At 34.9% G+C, this 16,886-nt stretch overlaps 2 protein-coding genes across 2 annotated transcripts in view; both read left to right on the forward strand.

The window, feature by feature from the left end:
- The window catches only part of Hk (potassium voltage-gated channel subfamily A regulatory beta subunit hyperkinetic), an 82,826-nt gene extending 73,464 nt beyond the window's left edge, over nucleotides 1-9,362 (forward strand). Inside the window, exons 6-9 of the mRNA XM_022071405.2 lie at nucleotides 584-681; nucleotides 1,942-1,998; nucleotides 2,259-2,468; nucleotides 3,041-9,362. Coding sequence (XP_021927097.2) covers nucleotides 584-681; nucleotides 1,942-1,998; nucleotides 2,259-2,468; nucleotides 3,041-3,142 — 467 coding nt within the window. The 3' untranslated portion in view covers nucleotides 3,143-9,362. The remainder of the gene's footprint in view (nucleotides 1-583; nucleotides 682-1,941; nucleotides 1,999-2,258; nucleotides 2,469-3,040) is intronic.
- Nucleotides 9,363-11,759: 2,397 nt separating this feature from the next.
- On the forward strand, nucleotides 11,760-16,874 carry LOC110833451 (bolA-like protein 2). The gene is made up of 3 exons (XM_087345660.1): nucleotides 11,760-11,894; nucleotides 13,628-13,722; nucleotides 16,743-16,874. The coding sequence occupies exons 1-3, from the start codon at nucleotides 11,802-11,804 to the stop codon at nucleotides 16,840-16,842; spliced, it is 288 nt and encodes a 95-aa protein (XP_087201786.1). The 5' UTR covers nucleotides 11,760-11,801; the 3' UTR covers nucleotides 16,843-16,874.
- Nucleotides 16,875-16,886: the final 12 nt, after the last annotated feature.

Consider the following 16,886-nt stretch of genomic DNA (forward strand, 5'->3'; position numbering starts at 1 on the left):
CTCTTATTGAAAATCGCTGTCAAGTTCATTCTTCTAACAAGCTAACGTCTGTACAGAGAGACCAGACCACAGTCAAAAGGACATTCAGGGAAAGGTCTCATCTTGGGGGTGATTGTTGGTGACAGGTGGAAACTACACATTCTTTATGCAAGAAAATTCTCTGTCTGTCTGGCAACAGCAAGTGTGAATTATTAGAGCTGTCCAGGGACGAATTACGCAGATTACTTATTGACAAGGCGACTTCTTTACTACGGACCCAGATCTGACATTAGTATAATTAGGGTGTAAGGGTGTCTGCCAGATTAATCTGGCTTTCTCTGAGACCAGTAGCAGGTAATTTTAGACATGGTAATCATACTTCTGTTTCCAAAGTAGGAGAAAATCTGTTGGCCAGCTGGGCGACTATCGACTTAACTTCCTAGTTCGGTCACATTTTATATCAGTCAATCTAACGTAATTCAAATAAAAAAGTGTATCACTGAATTAAAGATTAATCATGGAAGCCCATGAATTGATTCATTGGTGTAATTCCTCTGGCATGATTTTATATCGGTTTTTAATGATTTTAATTTATTTTGCGCAGGTGTGGGTCTGATGGCGTGGTCCCCACTAACCATGGGCCTCGTCTCGGGGAAGTTAGATGATGGAGGCCTTCCTTTAATCTCTCGGTCGTCTATCAAGGTACGTTAAACTTGGCGCAGTTTCCTGATTAGCAGTTTTGCCACCACAAATTTTTCTTCTGCTGACGTTTGTGATCATTATTTTTTCAAAACGTCTTTCTGTATTTTTGCCATTGGTTACAATTTATGTCCCTTCCGTGTCTTTCTTATAGTTATAATTTGTTTCTTTCATCTTTATCGTTTAATCACCAGGTTTTCTTTTCTTTTTCTGCCCTTCTGCATTATTATTTATCTTCTCATTCGTTTGTGCTTCGCTTTGCCTTCAGTTTTTTTCCCTCTTCGTAAACAATCATATTTCTATTTATCTCCTCACACTGCTGCCCTTGGGAAATCACTGTGTCCTGTTTCGTCCATTTAACTTTTGAACCAACTGATCGATTGTCGCTAGATCGTTTATGCAACATTTACTGTTTTCGATAGTAACAACATGACGGGCGTGCGAACTTGTGAGGTTATAGCGGCTCTAGGACATCGTGATTCACAGTAAGGAATTTTGCACTTTTTTTTTTTTTGCCATTCTGGTCACAGGAGGTGGTTCTTAGTTTTGTTATTACCCGACCCGAGGAGCGTTTCGACCTAAACCCAAAGTTTATCCTCAGACATGTTACCCGTACTCGACCTAACCCCGACTCTTCGCTTTATTTTAACCCAAACGAAATCCGATCTGCTTACAGTCAGCCCTGTCGTATTGTTAATACATTTGTCTTTTAATGCATAAATGCCGATAATCCTGGAATGAATTGTTTAACTACACTCTAGAAGCACCTGAGGTTATTTTGGTGTCTGAGGAACAGTAGAAAGTTACCGGATGCCAAGTTTGTAAGGTGAAATTAACTCGAATTATTTCTGCGAGGGGCAGCTACGAAATTAAGGCTGTGCAAGTCTGTGGGATTTGTTTCTTGTGCCTGACTGTGTCACAAGCATAAGATGAGATCTGCCACAAATACCTATTTCTTTGCGAAAAAAGAATGACCGGGGAAAACCCGACATTTTCAAAATAGTATTTGATTGCTATGATTTGAACCAGGCCCAATCCTGGCCCGGACCTAAAATATTATATGTACTTGCTGGCCCAGGCTCACCCTTCAGTCATATCAAAGCCTGGGCTTGTTCAGACCACTACATAGGCACAGAAAAAGGGGTTCCTTCTCTAACCTGACATACCCAAGGGTGTCTTACAGGTAGGATGTAGTAACAACATAATGAGTGTTCTCAATCTGTTCAGCTCAATCGATAGTAAGCTTCTTTCCATTTTTTTCAGAACAAATACTCTTCTTACAGCTGGACTGAGGATGAAACACAATCCTCCAATAAAGAGGTGAGTGGCAAGGAATTATGTTCTACGAGTTTACATTTTATTTCAAAAACAGAAGACAGTGTATTAATTTTTATTTCATTAGGTACAAGAAGATATCCTATAATTCTGGGATCATAGGAGAACATGAGATAGCTACTTTTTGGTTAGCTTTGAATTCCATCTGGAAATGCTGCAAAATGATGTAAGGACCAGATTAACAAGTGGGAATAAAAATATGTGACTTTGTGTTGAAATCAGCTAAACAAACGTGACCCTTCCAGGGCTACGCATGGCTAAAGGAAAGGCTGCAGCCCGAGGAGACGAAGCGGCAACACGAGAAGCTCCGTGAGATCTCGCAAATGGCAGACAAGCTTGGCTGCACAGTGTCTCAACTTGCCATTGCGTGGTGCCTCAAGAATGAGAGCGTTCAGTGCCTACTCTTGGGCGCCACATCCGTTGAGCAGCTCTACGAGAGCATACAAAGCCTGCAGGTCGGTTTTCTTTGCTCATCCTGTAATCCCCAAGTGACATTCTGCATGTGAGTTAAATTGAATGTGACTGGATCTCCATTTACATAAAGTCTACAGGACAATACGCTTTATTTTTTATGAAATATTTTAATAATAAATTACTGTGGCATGGCTCCCAGCTCACTAGTTTGTGTCCATCATTTTGTTATAGCTAATTTGCCGCACGTCTACAAAAGTTGAAATTGCAATGTAAGCAGATGAAGTTTTAAATAATGATATTCTATATGTTTTAAATACACAGAATGTGTCAGGTATGTGTGACTTTTTATCATCCTGTATTTCAGTATTCTTGATAAGTCCTTCAAAAGCAAGGCAATGCCCACATAAACATATTTATACATTCTGTTACAAAGTACTTAAAAATGCTTAAAGTACCAAAAGTGGTGATTATTTATTGGTATATTTAAATAAAAGATGTGTTTAAATTTTTATCAAACATGTTAATGTTAGGTCTGTTATAAATCTCATAGCAGCTGAGGTGTGTGGAAACAAAATGTAGACACCGAATGATCACTGTGCCCACTGTGTTGCAGCTCGTTCCCAAGCTGAATACCAACACGATGAACGAATTGGAAAGGATCCTGGACAACAAACCCATTCGTCCACCTATGGTATCAACCCTGGCACTTAGATGACAATCAATGTGCCCCCCTGGAGGTGGACCAATGGGGGGCAATGGGGCTGCAGGTGAGACTTCCCCAAAAGAAGATTCGATCCAAGAAGAGAACCGGGAACAGAAGTTGCCATTCTGCACGATCCAGTGACAGGAGGAGAAATCCTGCAGCCCTGCGGGAAGTCACGTCAAACCCACACCAGTATAAGAGCAGTGAGCAAAGAAGCAACTTTGTACTTTACATGAAAATGATTTACTATTTTTAGTAGCACCTTATTTTTAACATACAATTACATTTCATTTTACAATATCTACACACTGTTTTCTTCACAAAGTACTTTACTAAGATACTTTTCTTAAAAAAATATCTGTAGTAAACTACTTGTTTGTGAAAAGACATAAAGCCTGGTTTCAGCCAGTGCTGTTGGACATTGAACTTCATTCTGTTTTGGTTGAATAATATCCTTATATAAAATTAAGAACCTATTGGTAGGATCCAGTGATAGTGGAGGACATGAACAGTGTATATACGTATAATAGCTATAGGGCAAAATTATTAAGCTTTCGACAGATGCTTGGACATATAAGAAGCCTGAATTAACCTATTTCCAATTTCAGGGTTAAGGGAAACATTTTCATAATCTAGATCAGTATCAGAAACAACTTTCACAAGTGAAAGACAAACTTGAAGGAAATTTGAATGTTTTGAAGTGAAAATTATGAATATTTAAACATTAAAATAAAGGAAACAAATAGAATATGCTAAATATGAACAATTAGCAGGTATATGCTACAAAATTATCAACATACATTAGAGAATTAAATAGATTTTATGAAGATATATATATATATATCTGCAATAAACTGCAATGTATAGATTTTTAACACTGTGTAAACTGTAGTATATATACAGAACTCTACATGTATACTTCCGCCTCATTACTGAATGTTTTTTGTTTATGTTGCATATTTGTTTTCCATTCATAATTAACTTCATGAATGTATAAGGTGAAGCTTTCGTGGCGACTGAAGTAGATGAAAGACTCACAGGTTACAAGCCACGTCAGATGGCTGAATGGTGAATAAACCGTATCTTCTGCCAACGTTTCGAGAACAATCTCTGCTCTCGTCCTCAGGGCTGCTGGGTAACAAATCTGATTCTTTGTTACGCGCTTGCTGATGGAGTTGAAACTCATGTGTTCTTGACCATAGGGAAAAAGGTGAGGTTTGAGATTCTCATAGGAGAGAGCATGAAAATGGCTGCCTTCTCAGATGTTGGACTGTCTAGTCTTAAAGAGGAGCATGTTGCTTTCGTTAAGAGGGTGATGAATCATTACCCTGATGACAGAGGCTGTAAATTCCACGAAAACATAAGTCAGTATTTATCAGACTAGGTGAAACATCCCAGAAGACAGCCATCTTTATATGGAAGAAATTTTACTTTCCTTTTTGACAGAAGTAGAAAGCAAAATAAAGTTCAGACTTACACATTTATATTTACAGTCTGAAAAGATATTTCAAAACTTGACGTAAATCCATTGAAAATGTTTAATGAACCCTTAAATGTGTGGGAAAAGGATTATATTAAAAGAAAATTCTATTGACATGCTAATAAATTTTCACATGTAAACAATTTTATAAGTTTTCATTATGTTTTAAAACTGCTAGTTGTAGCAATAAACTGGAGATATCAACAGTAAATCGTTTTGTCGAAATTGTATTGATATGATAAAACATTCATAGAATCTTTCAGCTAATGCATTTACATTTATGAGATTTGAGGTTTGAGGTTTTTACAGCAGTGAAAATTTGGATTGTGTTCTTGTGGGTTATGACGCTGTGACAGTAACTAACGTTCTGGAAGAAACAATCCATTTCTAGACTGAAGATGGCTGTATCAGGTTTCTCCAAAATGTGGCTATACCCACAGGGCTACACAATGATATAACGTAAAAGACCTCAATCCCCAAGAATTTACATTTATTCTTATATGACTGAAGATTACAATAACATGTCTCACCATCCCACTTTTGATTTATGTGTCACTCTTGGTGCAATGTATAATATAAATTATTTGCATGTTTTACTTTATTTTCAAATTCATTAATTAATTTATTCATTTATTTGAATTTATTACACAGCAAATTATTCCACATTCATCACTGGTACGATAAGTCAATCTGTGTATCGTATTCTTCCTTTACTATTCATAAAATAATAATCCAAAGCATTAAAAGTGTATGCAGGCAGATAATGTAGCTTTTGCCTCCAACTGTTCACTGGAAAGTAAATAAAGGTAGTTGTGATATTTGCGGTTCTTACGGCAGTCAAGATGTGAGAGCTGGATTTCTGGTCTTCTGGGTTGTAACGCCGTACAGATGTATAGGCAGATACCAACATTTCAGAGAAACATAGCAAAGTTATACATATTAGTTTCTGCTGGTGAAATATTTGTAAACAAATCTTACATCTCTAATGAATATTATACTATTTATTCCAATAACTTTCTTAGAATGATTATCATAGATTAGAATTGCAACATTGGAGATGTGAGACATTATTCTCTGAAATATAATTTTACATTTAACATGCTACAGTAGAGCAAGTGCGTAACACCCATATCAACACACATTTAATTAAAAAGTGTGCAACATATGTCATGTGTTTAAATATACTTAGACATTTCAATTTCAGTTATGCAAAATGTGATTGTACAATACAGTGAAATCATTACCTCTGCAGGAATGGAGTCCTGCTGCAGGTTTAGGCATAGAAGTTTTTTCACTTGTGAACGATGTAATATACATCTTTCGAAACCATGAGGTCAAGAATGTTAGTGAACTGTGATCTCTCATGGAACTTAGTATAAGTTGGTTTCAAATTGCTTGTGAGATGCAAAGCATGGTTTAAACTAAAGTATTTATAAGTATATTCAGAATGGTACTTGTGAATTAGAATGGAAAAGCTTTATTAACTTAAGAATATGATGTAAGTCTCTGTCTCATGTTTTCATATAAATTTTAGCTAATTTTATTAATCTATACATAATCTCTTTGCATCCATTTATCCTGGATGAGCATTTCTAATGACAATATGAACTGAAAATAACAAATTATCAGACATAACCAAACAATATTGACTTGATAACTAACCACATTGAAACAATAAATTAACTATAATTGCCACGTACTTTGTCTCATTATTTGAAACAGATTCAGGTCAAATTCTGAATCGTGTTTTATGATAATGCACATAATGAATATCAAATTTAAAAGCACCATTGTTTCTCCAGTAAACAAAAGTTTTATTTAACAAGCTCATGTATATTTTTATCCTTGCCACTTTAATACAAATGAGTCTTTTTATAATAGTATGCTCACTTAGTGTTTACTTATGTTTTAGCTCAATGTCTGTCTCGTAGACTTTCATGCTGTCATGCAAGATCACATCTTGACATGAACACCCACTTCTAAGCATTTCTACAATTTAGAAAAACATATTTTGCCTTCAACATGTAATGGTCCTTACATCTTTCATGCAAACCATGTTGAAGAAATAATTAGTTATTGTTAATGTCAGCAATTATAGTTTTAAAGATCACATTTTTGTTTTGAAAGCTGCACCAACATTTTGTGTTTCTCAACTGTAAATTTGTTGATATAATACTCATATTTTTAAGGGTTCTCGTTATGTGTACATTCAAATAGGATTTATAAAAATTACACAATGAAGCAATAACTTTTTGTTTGAATACATATAATTCACAGTTCTTATTACAGATATGTCTTTTCCAGCCTCAGTAAAAGAACTATAAAGATATGTTACATAAATTAATTTAAAGTACTCATATGGTTGTGTGTGAGCAGAGTCCAAAACATGTAATATGCTTTGCTTAGCACTTTTTCAATAATGCTCTTAATGTGTGTTAGTCAAACGATTTTAAGTTTTGTGTTCCAAGGCCTATATCTTCCATTGTTTTGCTCGGCATGGCCTGGCAACTGTGCCCTACTCCAGCTGGTTTAATGCTGTGCAGGAAACTGTCTGAGTATGCTATTGTGCCACCTGCTGAACTCTCGCTAATATAAAAACAACTTTCTGCATAGGATAGAAAAATCCATTTTGTTGACTAAGCGTTGCTTGAAATATTTAATGGTGCATAAATTGTTATATTCATTGACATCAATTGTTTAGAAAATTTAAGTGAAAGACAATGGCAAACAATTCTACTTTCATGATTTCATCTTTAAATAGTATTTTATAGCATAAATGAGCATGTGGTATGTTGAATAATAATGGAAACTTGATACTTTAGTTGTGATACTTAAAAATCAGTGAGATAAATGGCAGTTTGGTTTGTGATTGTGATTGAAAGTGTCTTCGATGAATCTCGGTATGTAATCTTAGAAATCATTGATATTGCGTAATTCACTGCTGCTTTTGCAGTGCCTATATGGGTTATTCTGACTATGTATTAAAAATATGACATTTATTACTATGGGTAGGGCCTGTATGATAGTTTACTGGTAAAATCCTAGCCAAATGACATTTTGTAATTGATTATCTGATAAGTAATGATAAACTGAATTATGAAAACTAAAACAGTTTAAATTTCAAGTAGTTCCACTTGACTTTATTAGTGCTAGTGTTTTGTTATCTTATGCTGCAGCTGCCTTTCACCTGTTTCACATAAAGAATTCACATAACTGGTTTGCTACAATCAGGTAACATTACAATTACATTCCATTCCATACTGTTGTATCACCTATTTATTTCAAATGGACCATCAGAGAGAAATGTTTATTAACTTTAATTTGTGTTATTGATTATCTCCTAACATGTTTCAGTTCATATGGTCCATCACCACAGGACAGGGGTTGTTTTATACATGTTGTAAGTTGTTGACATATATTATATATGATATCATTGTTTCCCAGCACAATCAGTTGTACTGGAGATGCTTTAGTACAACCATTTACAGGAAATAGGCATCGAAAATAATTATATGTCAATTGCATTGCACCTAAGATGATATTGTTATCACAATATGATGCTGTTTAATGAAAAACTTCCATTCTAGTCCAAATATTTATTTCAAAAATGTTGAATTTTTATCTTAAATTCTGTCTGTTTTAAGTTATCCAACTTGAATTATAATAATTTTCTGTCCTGTTGTCATGATATTTAATAACTGCACATCCATTATTATAGGTCAAGCTGGACGACTTTGTGGTAGCAGCATTAAAATGAGTACTTCACCCATGTGTTGATGGTTAATGCTTTTTTATTTTTTTAATTTATTGGGAACTTGGTTCCAAAACCTTCTAATGACACAACATATTGTTGGTAAACAACCTCTGGGCTGTGACTAATACAAATGGAAAAGGGTATATTTGAAGAAATCTTCAAAACAAACCAGTTTCTGAGTTGTGTTTGTGAGATAGTTGTGAGTGGTACCTGCAAGACTGCTGTACAACCCATAGGATACACACAAGCTTAATTACTGCATAAATTATATTACTGGTTAATAATATAAGGAAAGGAAATCATTTTGTTTTGATTTTGTAGGTTAGTGGTTGATCACTTCCCATTTTGCCTGATGCATATAGTTTATAGTATGACATATTTATACAATTTTAATCACAGTGTTTGTGATATTGGAGAATTCTAAGCATAGTGACAATTAGTTTAACTTATATCTTGAAATAAACTATCATAGGAGTTAATTAATTTGGCCATTTAAATACAAACACAATACTAATACGTAGTTTTAAGATTTGTCTTGGGCAAATTTAAGCCACTTTATAATATATAAAACAAAAAACACATAGTGTTCTACATCTTAGACATACCATTTTACAATAATTATCATGTAGGTACAAGAATTGTTAACTTCTTATTGTTACATAAGTTATTTATTCTGTCAGATTTACATATCACTATATTGTCCTTACATATTGCACTTTGGGAGAAGATCCCAGTGTTTCAATAATCGTGGAACTTTTTCGGTGCTGCATTGACCAAAATTTTGCAGCAACACACAGTCTGTTATCCTCAGTGATGGGTAACTTCTTTCTTTCACGTCCAACACATAATAACAGTTTTATCTTCATGTCTATAAATTTATTAAATTTGTTTTATCTTCTTAACAAATGTATTAACTTGTTAACAATATATTTTACCATTATAAATGGTATAGAGAACGTCAATAATAAGAATTATAATAAACAAAGTTTCAACAATAACTTGTTTCATCTATGTATAATTTTGTATGAATATGAATTATTTATCTACATAGCTGCTCCAACAGACCTACCAATGAAACATCATTTCTGTCACGCACCATTTCACCATTCATTCTGTGCTTTTCCTTATTTCTCCCCAGAAATATATTTTGTTTAAGAAAATAGATGACAGTTCTCATATGCTGATGCTTTTCCCACCCCTGCCCTTCTCCTAAGCCCTTTCACCTTCTCTGTTGGTTTTTATTAAGTTTTAACCCTTAGAAATACATAATAAAAATAACAATGATTGACATTTATAGATTTCTTTGTGACTATGAAGAAGAAGAAGCACTGACCACATTGCTTCTGACCATCATAACCATGACCAACCACCAGAAACACAATGACAAAAACCATAACCATCACCACCACTGTCCTACCACATCCACACCCATGACCACCACTTCCACCTCCAATCCCATCTCCAAAACCACCACAACCCCAACAACACCACCCTAAATTAACCAAATTCAGACCAAGATCATGCCAATGAAGTATAATTCCTGTTCTGCCAGTCTTTTAAAGTCTGCCATAGAATTGGTACCCCAATACTGCATCATCAGCTGTAGTTTCAGATGTTGGGCTACCTTGTGAAACAACAGTAATAATATGAGCATTTTTATGTGGGGTAATTTCCTGTCATTAAATTTTCAAGGGAACTGTATACAATGTGTGAACTAAGATAGACATTGAAATTTACATACCATGAATGTAAGACAGTATTTGATTTTTATAGTTTTGATGCGTCATGTTTGTGTTTAATATTCACATATATATTTATTATTCAAGTCATATACATAAACTTTTAAATTATTGATGTTAAAATTTAAAATTTAAAATTGATATTCTGCGCCATTCATCGTTAACTCGATGTTACAATGTTGCGCTTTAATATTTCTACATGTTTCGATGTCATAGCATCATCTTCAGGTTTTTATATTTAAAACTATTCTATATTTATTAATGCAAGCTTTTCATTGATTGTAGATTGTAGTTTACTATTGTAGGTGTTTTCTTTGATCTTCTTATTATTTTGCATATTATGTTGCATATTATGTTAGTTGTTCATTGTTCAAAAGATTGATGTGCAGTGTGTCTCTATAAACTGACATTCACCTGATCAGACAGGGACACACTGCACATCAATCTTTTGAACAATGAACAACTAACATAATATGCAAAATAATAAGAAGATCAAAGAAAACACCTACAATAGTAAACTACAATCTACAATCAACGAAAAGCTTGCATTAATAAATATAGAATAGTTTTAAATATAAAAACCTGAAGATGATGCTATGACATCGAAACATGTAGAAATATTAAAGCGCAACATTGTAACATCGAGTTAACGATGAATGGCGCAGAATATCAGTTTTAAATTTTAACATCAATAATTTAAAAGTTTGTGTATATGACTTGAATAATAAATATATATGTGAGTATTTGATGTTTGTGTTGATATATGCCTTTCCTGTTTTAGGAAAACAGGCTTTAATGAAAATGTAGAGAGGGGGGGGGGGGATTAGACTAAAATATCTTCTGAAAATCCAGTATACCAAAATGTATATAATTTGTAGTTTTGTATATATGCTTGGCTCACTGAAAGTTAAGGTAGCTTATATCTATAGGATTTGTTCATGGTCATATCCATATGCCTAATCAGATAACTATATGCATACTGCCAGTTATCTGAAATATGGGTTGTGTGTTACATACTGATACAGAACTTGTTCTTTCCACACTGGGCTTGAAGGAATTTCAGAGTGCAGTCCTGTTTCTGCTGCATGATCATCAATTTCAGGTCCGTTATTAAACCACATAACGAATTTACACAGCCGTACGAGAAAAGTAATATGCTTATGCATGTTGGAAATTTGTTAACATTACTAGCTGAATTTTAACTTTTATGACGAAAGTATTACACATCATAAGGGTATTATGCTTTAAACGTGTGTTCAAACTTGCTCTTATTGTAGTATCCTCAGACACCACTGAAGTCTTAGAAAATTTGCCACGATGATAGCCGTCGTCTGGGTTGTAACGCCATGTAAGTGCAAAAAGGTTAAAAATGTTGGCAAAATTGTGTTTTAAGGGTTATTTGCCACGTCGCATAGGTTACCTGCCTGTATGATTAATGGTTTTGGACCCGGAAGGCTTGGTAGAGGTCACGTTTAACCTTCCCCCACTATGTAAGATCCATGAGTTATGACGGATGTTTTGTTTTTATCTGTGGCATCTTTCCATGCAGTTTCAATCAACTATTAAAAGAGAGCGCGCAAATAAATTCAGTCAGGCCCCGGGGTTAGTATGCAGTTTGTGTTGCGTGGAAAAGTGTAAGGTTGTTACGGGTTTTATATTAGAAGAACAGGTTCTTTTTGTCCTAAAGAAGTACCGTATATGCATACTGACCTTTTCAATTATTTCATAATGTCATATACTGAAGATTACATCAAGTCAAAATTGCAAAAGGAGCTTGAAGCAACTCATATTGTAAGTAACTTATTGAAAGTGAGCCCACTTTCCCGTTAACCAATTTTCCTTGTGTGAATAGAAATGATTACATTACGGTATTTACATTAAAGTTATTACACTGTCTGTGTTTGTGGTTGTAGTCTTATTAAAATGGTGCACTTACCTGCCTCCATGCTCTGCAGAAAGCAGTGTCCCCTTGCATTGTAACTGTGATACCAAGTGACACTGGATGTGAATCGGTCTATGTAGAACTGGTATTACAGTTCACCTGAAAATGACCATGTGTTTTGGGGTGTTGGCTTTCTAACATTGAATATCATAGTTTGTTTTGTGGCCATGTGACATGATTTTCGAATACACAAATTTGTTATATTAGGGTTCTCTTGTGGATAAGAAAGCTACAAATACAAGATTTTTAGGAATTTTACTGCTTTCACAGCTGAACTCTTTATTTATGTGCTAGCAGTTTTGTAGTATATTTGCAAAAGGCAATCAGATCCTTAAAGTTCAGCTGGAAATGTATGGGATGGCAGCACATATTTAATGTATACTGTGAAGGAAGAAAAAACGTTTTTTACAAATGTTGTGACAGTGTGTTTGACTCTTACCTATCCTATTCTGATTTTAACAATGGCTGTTCCTAGTACAATGTAATTTCTCTTGGTTCAGCCATTGCAGCAGTTACAGCCATAATCAAGGGAAGTGATCATATAGATTTGTGCTTTGTTTGTCTCTCCATAAATTTCAAACAAGTGGGTCTTTAATATTGGCTTCCTTCATTTTATTTTCTTCTTGAAAACTCTCTCCCAAAACAAATCACATCTGTTTTGTCTTCTGTTGTTAGGATCAGTTGTTATTTACATTCTTTGTAATATGGATTCCATTCTTGAAGTGTTAACCTTATAGAAAAGGTTTTTCATCGTTTGTTTCACTGTCTAGGTATCTTTAGGACAAGGTTTATGATGTGTGGTAATGTTTGAATTTTGTCTGCAAATTTAGAAATACGTTCACCCACTTGCAGATGGCAAATGTGTATCTTCTTGTCACATTGTTGGTCGTTCTGTGAAGCAGCGAGCTTCTGCTTTCTGTCATTAGCTCTTGCAGTCTACATGTTCTGTTTTCAGGTTCATCAGAGAGCATACTTCTTACATCTATACCACTTGTGCTTGCCTTCCTGTAGAGCCCTAACCTTGTTTTTGTTTCCTATTTATTTTTACTTTCACTGTGTTGCCATTTTTACCAAAAGACTGGCTTCTAATTTCATACATTGAATCAACTGAATTTCATTCAGTATTTTGACCTTTTCTGACTTGTTATTTCCATCTATTCGTGTGTGTATTTTATTTTTTGCATATTTCAAATACTGACAGATATTCAGTTTCAGTTTTAGTTAAAAGTTAAAATTGAAGTGTAGGCCATTCACTGACATCTTGCTCATTATGTTTCAGTTATGCTTTTTTAAGTATTGTATCAGAGGATAACAGATGTTAATCAGAAATATGTCTGACTAAAACTGTAAATTAATTTTGTACTTTAGTATCTGTACAAATATGAAGTAAAGAATAAAATAAACCTACATGAATATATGTGCTTATGATACATAAATAAAACATTTGTTCTCTGATGTGCTTTATGTTTCTGTGCATATGTTTCAATGAAACTCCTTCCTTTACTGTTCTTACATAACCAGTTTCTTTCAAGGACTGTCCTATGGCTTGGATATTGGTACTTATGAAGTCGTGATTTTGCAGGAAGTTCATGATGAATCTGATGGTTGTGGGGCAAAGTTTAGTGTCCTCATTGTGTCAGAGAAGTTTGAAGGGAAGCCTCTGCTGCAGAGACACAGGTATAAGCTTCAGTCATTTAAAATTCTTGTCATACTAACTCAACTTAGAACGTAACAAAACGACGCTCCCTTATCAGGTAGCCTAGAGTGATTTCTTGCATGAATGTTTTGATGTGACTGAAGTTTCAAATGATATGACACATAAGTTTTATTTTAGCTTTTGAATTGGAAATTTGTATTGTTTATAAATAGTATAATTTTTGTGGAAACTGTGATTTTGGTGGGAGCAGTTTTGAATCTGGTCCATAATTGTCATGTTCCTTGTTGACATAATGAGCTGTGGTATAGTTGGCACAGTAGTTTTTGGCCGGTGAAGCTGGCGGACGGGCCTAGTCTCTGTACCTGAGGTGACAAGGTCAGTGTATTTCTTTTGTTTTGGTGTTAGGTCTGATAAGCTCCTCGGTGCAGTCAGCATTATACCATTATGCCCTTGAAAATTCCACCGGCCAAAAACTACTGCACCGACTATAGTGTCAGACTACAGACTGGACATTGACCATTTACCCTATCCATGTGCTGAGGACAAGATTGAATAGGAATTGCACCTTCTTTTCTGCCAAGCACCTCCATGGCTTCTAGCAGAAAAACTTTATGTTTACTTGTTGACATGAAATAAATTATTTTATTTTCTTAACATTGGAACTTAACAGTGTGAAGAATGAATAAAATAAGTAATGTGTTGGGCTTATAGTTTCGCATATTTTATGTGACTTTCTGATGAGATGGTAGAGACATTGCATATGTTATTTCAGTCCTTGCTTGTGTGCATGATCTGATAGCCCTGCACACGTCCGCACCCCATACCTTTTATGTCACGTGACGTTACAGGGGCATAACATCCATTTACTATTGTGATGGTAATGAATGGAGTTGCTGAAGCTGGAAGGTTGTATTGTTATATTTTGAAGAAAAAAAATTTGTTTGATTATGCTCATCCACAGTTCATTTGCTTTTGTTAGCTGTGTTCAGAACTCTGTTCTGTTCTGTTTTGTATTTGGAGGTCTGTCTAAATACAAGCTACTAAATGGAAATAGCTCATCATTGTATGTGTCTAACCAGTAATAATTTCTTTTTCACTTTAAATCATCCAGTTGAGTTTGCTGTGTTGTAATTAATTTCAGTGAATAAATAATGTGAGTTTAGTGAGATCGAGGTTCTTACAGCGTTGAATATGAAGACAATTGTCTTTTGGGTTGTTGCACCGTTTAGTCAGATAGAAGATGTTTCATTCGTGCTTGCTGCCTCGTCTTAATTAATTTTCCCCTCATAATTTGTACAAAATGCCTCTTTTCATCACTTTGAGTGAAAGGCCAAGTCTTACACCTGCATAAACAGGTGAAATGTAAGTTCCTTAATTCTGCATTTCAGATAGTGGACCATGTTTTTACTTCGTGTACTTGAATTCATGTTAGAAAGATAGCTTTTCAAGTTAACATATATAAAGTACTAAGGATTAAGATAATGTGAAGTGTTGGGAGAGGCAAGTAGACGAGGTTCCACACTTATGCAGTCTGATTCTGCAAAGGTAGTTTCAGGATTTCAGTGTCATTGTGTCACTGTCCAATGTTTTCAGTATATCACTAATGCCTCCAACTTTGGACATCCTTGATTTGACCAGTTTTAAGGTATTTCATAATTGGTATGTTCCGAAAATTGAAGGTCTGAACTTTATTTCATTTTTCATAATTAGTGATCACTACGTGAACATTAAATATCTTGCTGTTCTTTCATAAAGTTTGTGCCCTCCCACCAAGTACTATGTTATGCAACTGATAAGTCTTTGTAGAGCTGTGTGGTTTAATTTAACAAAGGATTCACACACACATACACTTGATCCTTCCTGTATATGTATGTTGTGAATGCGTGAAGTCAAGATGGGGGATTTTGTAACTCAATAATTTAAGAGGTTCCCGGTCAGGAAAGCTAGCAATGGCTGGGGGTTCGTCCTGCTGACCACATGTCACCCTATATCTGTTTGGATGATCGTTCACCTCTGCTTAGGCATGTGAACGTGAGGCCAGCAGTCAAGCTAGTCGGCTTTGGCTCTCTGGAGCTGTTACGCCATGGATTTTAATTCAAGAGGTTCTGTATTGTGCTGTCATCTCAGAAATATTTACAACTTCTTGATAAGACTGTAGTCTTTTACTGTTTATTAATTCCCAGAGCTAGTAATGTGCCAGTATGACTGCTAATGCTTTCTTTCATATACTGTGTGTAATGGTGTCTCAAGAACTCACAGGCTACACTGTATTTTATGAAGTTAAATCCATGGCAGCTGCTCCTAAGGTACATATCAGCTGTGTCATTAGAGAAACGAATGGTAAAAAGTGTGGATACAGTTTGTTCAGAACAAAATGTTTTGGATTCAGGAAGTGATGGTGGAAGTTCTTTTGATGTCTGTGTGCTAGTGGATGATGGAGCATTGTTGAAGCTGGAAGATTTACTCTGATGAGTGAAAAGGTGTACTCGAAATTATGTTTTGTTAATGTAAAAAGCTGCATCGTGTGGGGCTGGCCATGGCCTGGGCCAGAGAACTCATTAGCTCCATTATGATTGTGATTTTTAGGTATGTAATTGGCCTCATCAGATTTTATGTTCTTATGTACCTTTAGGTAGATACAAGTGTTTGGAGGTGAAGCCTAATGTCTGAGGGAAAACTAATAGTTACTAATCCTGTCAAGAAATTTTTAACCTTTACGGAACCTGAAAATTTATTACTGTTGTCACAGTAACTGGCATGAGAGCCTTTGAAATTGAATCTTGTCTAAATAATATTTAAGAATTCAGTCCATACCACAAAGAAAACGCAACTTCACCATTAGAAGACCAGCTAGTTAGAGGTACACTGTCCAATATATCTGCTCCTTCTAATAATTCAATTTTTCTTGGTTGATGGTTTTCAGTAATTCTTCATTCCAGATTTGTGTTCTAGTGGCATTTTTGTATAGATGGAAACTCTGAATTACATTAGATATTAGTTATATATTTTCAAGATGCTACCGATGTTTACTTTCTTACAGATTGGTTAACTCCGTATTAGAAGAGGAACTGAAGACTATTCATGCCTTCTCTCAGAAAACATTTACAACACAACAGTGGGAAAAACTAAAGAATGCTTAACTAAGGCAGAATCTTTAGTTACTATAACATCAGTTTCATAATTT

Source organism: Zootermopsis nevadensis, unplaced genomic scaffold, assembly GCF_977971745.1.
Source record: "Zootermopsis nevadensis isolate Lab colony 2312 unplaced genomic scaffold, Znev_1.0 Znev_ptg000009l, whole genome shotgun sequence".
NCBI classification, from domain to species: Eukaryota; Metazoa; Arthropoda; class Insecta; order Blattodea; family Termopsidae; genus Zootermopsis; species Zootermopsis nevadensis.

What these genes read in the sequence shown, in the direction of transcription:
- LOC110833451 (XM_087345660.1), top strand. Translation starts at nt 11,802, where the DNA reads ATGCATACTGACCTTTTCAATTATTTCATAATGTCATATACTGAAGAT. An exon ending in AGCTTGAAGCAACTCATATT is followed by an intron (nt 11,895 to 13,627) that starts GTAAGTAACTTA and finishes GTGATTTTGCAG; the next exon opens with GAAGTTCATGATGAATCTGA. An exon ending in CCTCTGCTGCAGAGACACAG is followed by an intron (nt 13,723 to 16,742) that starts GTATAAGCTTCA and finishes ACTTTCTTACAG; the next exon opens with ATTGGTTAACTCCGTATTAG.